The sequence below is a fragment of the Heterocephalus glaber genome, unplaced genomic scaffold (genome assembly GCF_053883595.1).
Source record: "Heterocephalus glaber isolate CG9 unplaced genomic scaffold, H.glaber_assembly_v1.0 deba00001673, whole genome shotgun sequence".
In the NCBI taxonomy this organism is placed as follows: Eukaryota; Metazoa; Chordata; class Mammalia; order Rodentia; family Bathyergidae; genus Heterocephalus; species Heterocephalus glaber.
In genome coordinates, this window is record NW_028258410.1 from 12639139 (window position 1) to 12647596 (window position 8458).

At 49.6% G+C, this 8458-nt stretch overlaps 1 protein-coding gene across 1 annotated transcript; it reads right to left on the bottom strand.

Moving 5' to 3' along the window:
- Positions 1-1155: 1155 nt before the first annotated feature.
- Positions 1156-6028, bottom strand: Pck1 (phosphoenolpyruvate carboxykinase 1). Its single transcript, XM_004840930.4, has 10 exons — positions 5937-6028; positions 5495-5759; positions 4958-5139; positions 4400-4603; positions 3985-4172; positions 3548-3710; positions 2937-3161; positions 2717-2848; positions 2241-2336; positions 1156-2060 (listed from the first exon to the last, which is right to left on the bottom strand). Exons 2-10 carry the CDS (start codon positions 5716-5718, stop codon positions 1606-1608), a joined length of 1869 nt encoding a protein of 622 aa, XP_004840987.1. The 5' UTR covers positions 5719-5759; positions 5937-6028; the 3' UTR covers positions 1156-1605.
- Positions 6029-8458: the final 2430 nt, after the last annotated feature.

Sequence of the window (8458 nt, forward strand, 5' to 3'; positions counted from 1 at the left end):
CTTCCTAGACCTGGTGGTCACCCCTGACCTGTGTCCCCACCTATAAAGCTGAAGTGATCTTGACTTCACGTTCCACGTGGACAAGCAAAACAGGGAAGAAAGTGGAGAAGAAAGAAGAAGTCTGGGAGGTGGCAAAGGGAGGAAAATGAGTGTCCCGATGAAAGTGGGAGCCAGCCGCTTGCTTGGGTGTGGTGAAAGGCAAGGCTGATTTCACAGCGCAGCGGGGCCCAGAAAGGAAAGGCAGCTGGAGGGCGCAGTGCTTATCTGCAGAGCTGGGATGATAAGGAGGCTATGGTTTGTTTGCTCTGTTCTGGAATAGCCAATAAATGCTGGGAGCAGAGATCTGGCAAGGGCTGCAGGTAGCCCTGGGCCAGGTCACACTACCTGCCTCCTCCGGCAGTACTGTGCAGCTGCCTGCTCAGTACCCAGAAGAGCTCAGTTGATGCTCGTACAACAGGTGCCTGGCTTTTCCTTCTGAAGAATGTTTTTGTAGCTGGGTACAGTGGCACCTACCTATAATCCCAGCACTGAAGGAGGCTAAAGCAGGAAGATCACAAGTCCAAGTCCCAGATGGGCAAAGTAACAACTTAGCAAGATCCTGTCTCAAAATAAAAAATAAAAAAGGGTTGGGGATGTGGCTCAATGCAAAGGCCCTGGGTTCAGTCACCAGTACTTAAAAAAAAAAAACTGACAAATCAAAACAAAAATGCTTTTCTCCCCACCCTCTGTGCTTTATTTATGACAGATGAAAACAGTGTTACTCAAAAAAAAAAAAAAAAAAAAAAGGATTAAGAGGCAATAGCCTGTGAACTGCACACAATGCAATTCTTGGGGAAGGCTGAGCCCCCAGACCCAAAGTTTTATCAAAAAGCCCATTGTAAACACTCCCTCCAGTCCAGCTGTGTACCCGGCAGCTGCAAGGCTGCAGAATTGCCAAAGGACGCCAACTAGTGGTGCCAGCTGATTCAGCGAACTCAAGGTGCCCAAGCAGAGCCCTCTTTGGCTGATTCAGGAAAAATCAAGCAATCCAAGCCCATCTTTTTTCTATAAAAGTTTATTTTGTAATTTTTTTTTCCCAAGAAGTGACAAAGGGAGCAAATTGCAGTTATGTAAAGGTAAGGAAAGTATGGTATATAAAAATAATTTAAACACACATTTTAGTAACAAAGCAACATTTCTTTCTAGTAATAATCTTGCCCAAGATTTTTCCAAAGGTTTTAAATATATTTTAGACAACCATGCATACAGACAGACACATACACACACACACGGACACACAGCTCAAGTATTGTTTCTGTGCAATCTAGCTAACCAATATAGCTAAAGTGAAAAAACTGGAACACTAAATGCCTGAGTAACTTAAGCAGAATATGCACTGCCTGTGAATTTTGGAGACATGCAAAGATTCCCTTCCCCATCTCATTAGTTACTAGCTCATTGTCTGTGGTTCTCATCTGATGGATTAAGTGCACCTCTCTGATCTGCTCAACGGTGTGGTCATTGTGCTGCAGCTGGTGTGGATTCGGGAAGACTCGATTTCTCTCACTCTGAGTACACCCCACAGATGGGGAAGGGTGTTTCTAAAGGGGAGGCCCTAGGCTTTGACTACATCTGGCTGATTCTTTGCTTCAGAGCAAGGACCTCCCTCTCGATTTCATAGGGGAGGTCAGCATTGACTTGATCTTCCAGATATTTCTCAATGTCTTCTACCTCTTTCTCCCAGAACTCTTTGGAGATGCTGAAGAGCTCCTCTACGTTGACATTCCCCAGGCCTTTCAGGTTCAGGGCATCCTTCTTGGGGACATAGCCAATGGGTGTGAGCTGGGCGCTGTCTTCCCCGTTGATCCGGTTGAACATCCACTCCAGCACCCTGGAGTTCTCTCCGAAGCCTGGCCAGAGGAATTTGCCTTCCTTGTCCTTACGGAACCAGTTGACATGGAAGATCCTGGGCAGCTTGGCTGCTGGGCGGTGAGCCATGCTCAGCCAGTGGGCCAGATATCTACCAAAGTTGTAGCCAAAGAAGGGCCGCATAGCAAAAGGGTCATGCATGATGACTTTGCCTATTGAATAGAGGGGGGGATTCATTGGTAAATAATGTGCCCAAAGGAAATATGGCCATCATTTACTCTAGTTCTCTCTCTCTCTCTCTCTCTCTCTCTCTCTCCCTCTCTCTCTCCACACACACACAGAGACCCAAAAATCACCCTTCTTTGTAGTTTCAGGTCCTGACTTCGATTTACCTTTGTGCTCTGCAGCTGCAGTGGCCTCCGATCTCATGGCTGCCCCCACAAACACACCATGCTGCCAGCTGAGAGCTTCATAGACAAGAGGGACACCTTTCGTAGGAAAAAAAGAAATGTTCCTTAAAGACTATGACATTCTGACTCTAGGACTGGTGATGTCTTTCACCTGCATCTTTTTAATTGAGCTGATTTTGCATTTGCAAAGGTAACATGCAGAAAACCTAAGTCAAAGTTACACCCTGAAGGCTGTGAAGCAGAAGGTGAAATTGGACCAAGCTATCTTAGATCAGAGATCTAGAAAGGCTCTAGGTGACCAGAAAGGTTGGTTCTATATTTGAGTTTGCCAATTATTCCAGAGTTGGGGAAAGGAAGATCTCTGGCACCCCTTGCCAAGGTCGCAGAAAAGGAGAGATTGTCAGATGGGCCTGGTTGCCAACCCTCCACAGCCCAGCCCAAATGGGGGAAAGCCTCACCAGCAGGTCTGCGGCCTCCAAAGATGATGCCCTGGATGGGCACGCCTTCCGGAGACTCCCAGGCAGGATCAATGATGGGGCACTGGCTCGCAGGGGTACAGAATCGCGAGTTGGGGTGGGCACAAGGTTCCCCTACAGCACGAGAGGAACAGGCCCCTTAGCATCCGGCCCAACAGGTGGCACCTGCAGCCCAGATCTGTGGCCTCCAGAGGGGACTCACCATCCATTGGGCTCCATTCTTTGTTCTTCCAGGAAGTGATTGTGATGCCTGGGGCCAGCGGCTCATCGATGCCTTCCCAGTAAATGCCGCCCTCGCTGGTCTCGGCCACGTTGGTGAAGATGGTGTTCTTCCGGATAGTCTTGATGGCATTGGGGTTCGTCTTCACTGAGGTGCCAGGAGCCACACCAAAAAAACCGTTTTCTGGGTTGATGGCCCTTAAGTTACCTGGAAAGTTGTAAACCAAAACATGCCATAAGTTCTTAGATCTTGTTGAGCTAGTTTGGGTGCCAAATTCTCAAACCACCTTTTTTCCCTCTGTAGACTGTACATCTATCTTTTTTTCATCAAGCATCGTAATCAACTCTAAGACATTTTATAACTCATTCTTCTTTTTCAACTTTAAGAAATCTATAGATGTGAACAAACAGCAACACACACCCTCACTTCAATACAGACAAATACTGTTACAGAGTGCTCACAGTGTGCATATGCCTAAGGTTTGCAAACTCTGAATTAGCACCCGGCACCAAGGGTTTGGAAAGTGGCACGTGAGAAGGTCCACAACCCACTGTCGTCTAACGATTATCAGCATTTGAGCGTCAAAGAGTCACCTTGGGCATCAAATTTCATCCAGGCAATGTCGTCACCTACACACTCAATTTTCCACCCCGGGAGCGTGGGGTTCATCATGGCTAGGTTGGTCTTCCCGCAGGCGCTGGGGAAAGCTGCTGCCAGGTACTTCTTCTCTCCCATGGGGTTGGTGATACCCAGAATCTGTGGACACAAGCTTTCTCATTACACTATGGAACTCCAAAAAGGCAGGTCCTCAGCATCTATTTCTTTGGCAAGCAGGACAAACATGTTCAAAAATGAAGAATCTCTATTGTCGCTACTGTGTTTGGAGCCCTTGGAAGGGCCATCTGCTGGGGCATTTGTAGTTAGGAATTTCCTAATCTGCCCAGCAAGTTACACACAAGGGGAACTGTCACAGGCTCCTAGATGCCACCCGATCCCCCACCGCGCACCTATGGGGGTCCCACATGCGTACCAGCATGTGCTCCGCCAGCCACCCCTCCTCCTTGGCCAGCCGGCTGGCTATCCTGAGTGCAAAGCACTTCTTCCCAAGCAGCGAGTTCCCGCCATAGCCACTTCCGAAGGAGACAATTTCCCTGCGGTCGGGCAGGTGGGCGATGAGCATCAGGTCTGGGTTGCAGGCCCAGCTGTTGACCAGAGGCTCTGTAAACAGGGGTGCAGCCCTCATTAGTGAGCCCTGCATGGCCCTGCTTGGAGAACGGCACCCCCACCACACACACAGAAGCTAACTTCTTTTTTTTTTTTTTTGGTACCGGGGATCGAACTTGGGATCTTGTGCTTGCGCAGCAGGCACAGGAACCACTGAGCTAAATCCCCGGCCCAGAAGCTAACTTCTTTATCAGCTTTCCAGTTTGGAATAATGCACTCACTTTTTAAAGGCAAAGGGCAGCCCACGGAATGCAGACACTTGATGAACTCGCCGTCCCCAAGGGCCTGCAGGACGGCTGTGCCCATTCGGGTCATGATCCGCATGCTGGCCACCACGTAGGGCGAGTCGGTGAGCTCGATGCCGAGCTTGGACAGTGGCGAGCCCAGGGGCCCCATGCTGAATGGGATGACATACATGGTGCGACCTGTGGAGGAGGACAGCGGAGCAGCTGAGAAACAGCCTTGGCCACACGTGCAACAGCCCTGGTTTTCCTTGGGGACGCCCTGTCACGTCCCCAATATCCACACCATGCTCAGCGTGGGAACAAATCGCCCAAATAGAAGCGTTTTCATAAATGTGCAACTGGGTTCTACCAAGGTATTTAAAATCCATGCACACAGAGACCATTTCAGTGCTCACGTAAGACTGTCTGGAAAACCAGAGCCAAATGTACCTTTTCACATACAGAAATGAAGGACACCTGAGGCCATGACTGTGATGATTCCCACTAGGACAGACTCGGAATGACACTTGGCCCAGCCAGGTGACCCCCACTCACCTTTCATGCACCCTGGGAACCTGGCATTGAACGCTTTCTCGAAGTCCTCTTCTGACATCCAGCGACCCAGCTGGCTGAGGCCGGTCCGGGGGATGGGCACTGTGTCTCTCTGCTCTTGGGTGATGATCACGGTCTTGCTTTCTATCCTGGCCACGTCCCTGGGGTCAGTGAGTGCCAACCAACTGCAAAAATCATACGGTTCCCTTCAGCCGGGAGTCACTGGGAATGGACCGCTCTCCTTCATTGTGCCTAGCAGGAGATGCAGCAAAACTGCCAAGGGGAAGCCAACTGGGGCATGGCCAGGTAGTTAACAGACCAGGAACAGGCCTGGGGGACGAGGACTCTTGCCTTTGTGCCAGGAATAAAGTTTGCAAAGAGCAGCCCGTTTATAGTATGGGTGACTCTACGAATGTCGTAGGGTCTCTGTGGTTCTGACATCTGATGAAGTTTTTAAAGAGTTTCCCCAGCGAGCAAACACACACACAAGGTCTCCATTCACCTCCAACCCCGGAACAGGAGGGTGGCAAAGGAGCTTACCAATTGTCATACTTCTTCAGCTTCCTGATGACGCCGTCTTCCTGCATGCGGGCCAGCAGCTGCCCATTCTCCTCCTCCGAGCCATCGCAGATATGGATGTGATCCGGCTGGCACAGCTGCACACTGCTCTCCACAAACTCCCTCACTGCCTGGGGCAGGCTGTCCAGGCTGCCTTGCACGACTTTGGCGGAGAAGTCCTGGCCATTGTGCAGCTGAGGAGGCATCTCTGCAGACGTGTATTAAAGGCTACCAATGCCGAGGTCACCTGAAACAGAAACCGCAAGTTTCCTGAGCAAAAATACCCATGGGCACCTCATCAGTACATTCAACAGACTTTGTCTGGGCTGCACGTGGCCAGGCGGTTATCTGCTTTAAGGAAAAAAAATACAGTGAGTTCACATTGTCACTGGAATTTTTAGAAATGTGAATAAAAAGCTTCTACCTGATTTCTCCCGTTTGGATGATCTTGAGAGATCCGAGGGTGCTTTCCCGTTCTTCCTGCCGGCGAGTGGGTGTTCCCAGTGGGAAGGCCGTGTTTGGAGGCAGAGCCTCCTGGCTTTAAGTACCGTGGAGGAGGACGGCCCTGTCCTGGGCTGCCCAGGGAGGCTCGTCTCTGACGTCAGGGCAGCTCCTGGATCCGGGCCATGGTCAGTTATGTTTTGGACCAACTCACCACAATAAACTCCAGAGAGATAATCATTGAACAGATAGTTGTTAATGAATGTTGGGAGGCCTCAGGCCCCAAAAACAACCATAGTGAGAGCTTACACAACTTTTGATTGGCTAAACTTTGACTCCATTCACTGCTGATGCAAAACGTGCACCCTCTCCTTGACAGGCAGTGAGGGTCAAGGACAGGTCTGGCCAGGGCACCTTCTGGACTTCAAATGTTGTTGGCAGCACATTTTGTGTGCCAACAGCCACTGTTTGACAAAACACAACAGTTGTGAGGTGTCACCCAACAGTCAAAGTTCATAAGAAGAATACACCTACCTCGGGCTAATGTGCAGCTTATTTGCAAAGATCTATAGCATCTGAGTGAATAGAGAGCTAATAACCTTGTTGAATGCCTGCTGTGTACTCTGGCTGGCCCCCCAAAATAAATTCCATGAGGGTAGGGGGCTCTGCCTATTTTTCTCATGTTCATATCTGCAAAGTGTGGCACACAGTGGGCACTGAATGCTCGTGTATCAAACTGTTTCCTAAAAGCTCTGTATCAACTAACTCATTGCCATATCTGAAGGAGAGGCTCTCACCCACCCTGTATATACATGAGGAAACTGAGGCAAGGGGACCAAGTGGAGGTGGGAGGTAGAGGGTGTATATGAACACAAGCCAGCCATTGTGAGGTCCCATTACCTTTTCTAGAATCTTCTCTAAGGGCCAGGGATTTAGCTCAGTGGTTCCACCGCCTGCCTTGCAAGTGGAAGGTCCCAAGTTCGATCCCTGGTCCCAAAAAAAACAACAACAAAAAAAATCAAGAACAACAAAAGAACAAAGTCCTAGACTAGAATCTTCTTTATATCCTCAAGATGTTCTGAACTCAGCACAGGTGGACCTGCAGCTGGCTGGATGCTTTTTTGCTTCCCTTGCGAGTCTGAAAGTCCGGGGTGTGGAGGGGGCTTGGTGGTTTTACTAGATTACACTTAAGCAATAAGACCTTTATAACAGTTGTAAAGAATTTGCTTTGCAAGCTGCCAGAGCGTCAATTCAATTTAATGACTCTCAAGGCGGCGTGCTGGGGTTGAGAGAGTACTGGGTGAGAAGTCAGGAGCAGGGCCAGCTTCTAGCCCCAAGTCCCCAGGCCCAGCCTAACAGTCCTGGGGAGCCCTTACCTCAAAAGAGGTAGAGTGGGGGTCTGGTCTACCTCCCTAGGGGTGGGGGATGAACCGATGAGTTAATTTCTTGCCTGTGTCTGCAATCAGCCAGGGCAAATCCAAGGCCCTGCAAATGGTCATCTCAAATCGGGAGTTTGGTTCACCCGGGCAACTACATATGCATGGAAGCATGGTCTCTTCTGCTGACAGTCATTATCATCCTGTTGCTAGGGTTCACTTCTTCCAGTTCTTATTCAAACAATCGGGTCTTTCGGTGTAAATACAACAGGAGATGCTTTGTTTGGTTTAGGGTTATTTCCCCTCCAAGTCACTGGAATTCATTATCAGTGGTGCCCCGCCTGCCATATCTAAATTCTCGTCACTTCTAAACGCAGCGGTGATGTCATGTAGCTTCCTAGCACCCAACACCTGCGAACTCAGCCATGGGAAAGTAAACCTGTGAATACCCAACACACATCTTCACACTAGTGCGGTTCACCTCGACAGACTGGCAGAGTCCTATTCTGCAGATGAAACTGCCCTAAGTTCAATTCCTTGGAAGAGCACATAGATCGGAAACAAAAACGAGAAGCCGGAACTTAGCTAGACTTCTAAATGCTCCACATAAATTTGAGGTGTTTATGTTGTGAGTCTTCTGGGAGGAAAACAGCTTGTTCAATTAACATGTAACACAATGAGTCACCACCGACCTTCGCCCCCTGGGTTAATTACCCACATTTACCATGGGGAGGGACACCATGATTCCCGGTCTTCAAGGTGTTAAAAAGCTAATTCTGGGCTGCAAAGTGTGGAGTTCTCTAGAAGAATCCAGAGAAGCAAAGACTCAAGAAGGTGGGGCCTTGAGATCAAAGTGTGGGCAAAGTTTCCTCACCCCTCACTGATGTCACCGTGGGCCGCTCTGTACTGTCCCTGTCCCCGGAGGCCTGCACAACATTCCCCCGCGGCTGCCAGAGGCGTCCTCCTCTTCCAGCTTGATCCTCAGCTTAGTGGTAAGGACGTCCCCAGTTAAGTCCTCCTTGGTGATTTCAAGCTCAAGGACCAAACAAATTGCTGTCCTGCTGGGCGAGGAAAGTCCCCACCCCAGGGATCCTTGGTGGACAGTAAGGGTTGTTCAGGCTACCAGGCA

Coding starts and splice junctions, on each gene's coding strand:
- Pck1 (XM_004840930.4), bottom strand. CDS start 5,718: ATGCCTCCTCAGCTGCACAATGGCCAGGACTTCTCCGCCAAAGTCGTG. Junction 5,140..5,494: donor CTGAAGAAGTATGACAATTG/GTAAGCTCCTTT, acceptor TGATTTTTGCAG/TTGGTTGGCACTCACTGACC. Junction 2,337..2,716: donor TGGAGGCCGCAGACCTGCTG/GTGAGGCTTTCC, acceptor TTCCTACGAAAG/GTGTCCCTCTTGTCTATGAA.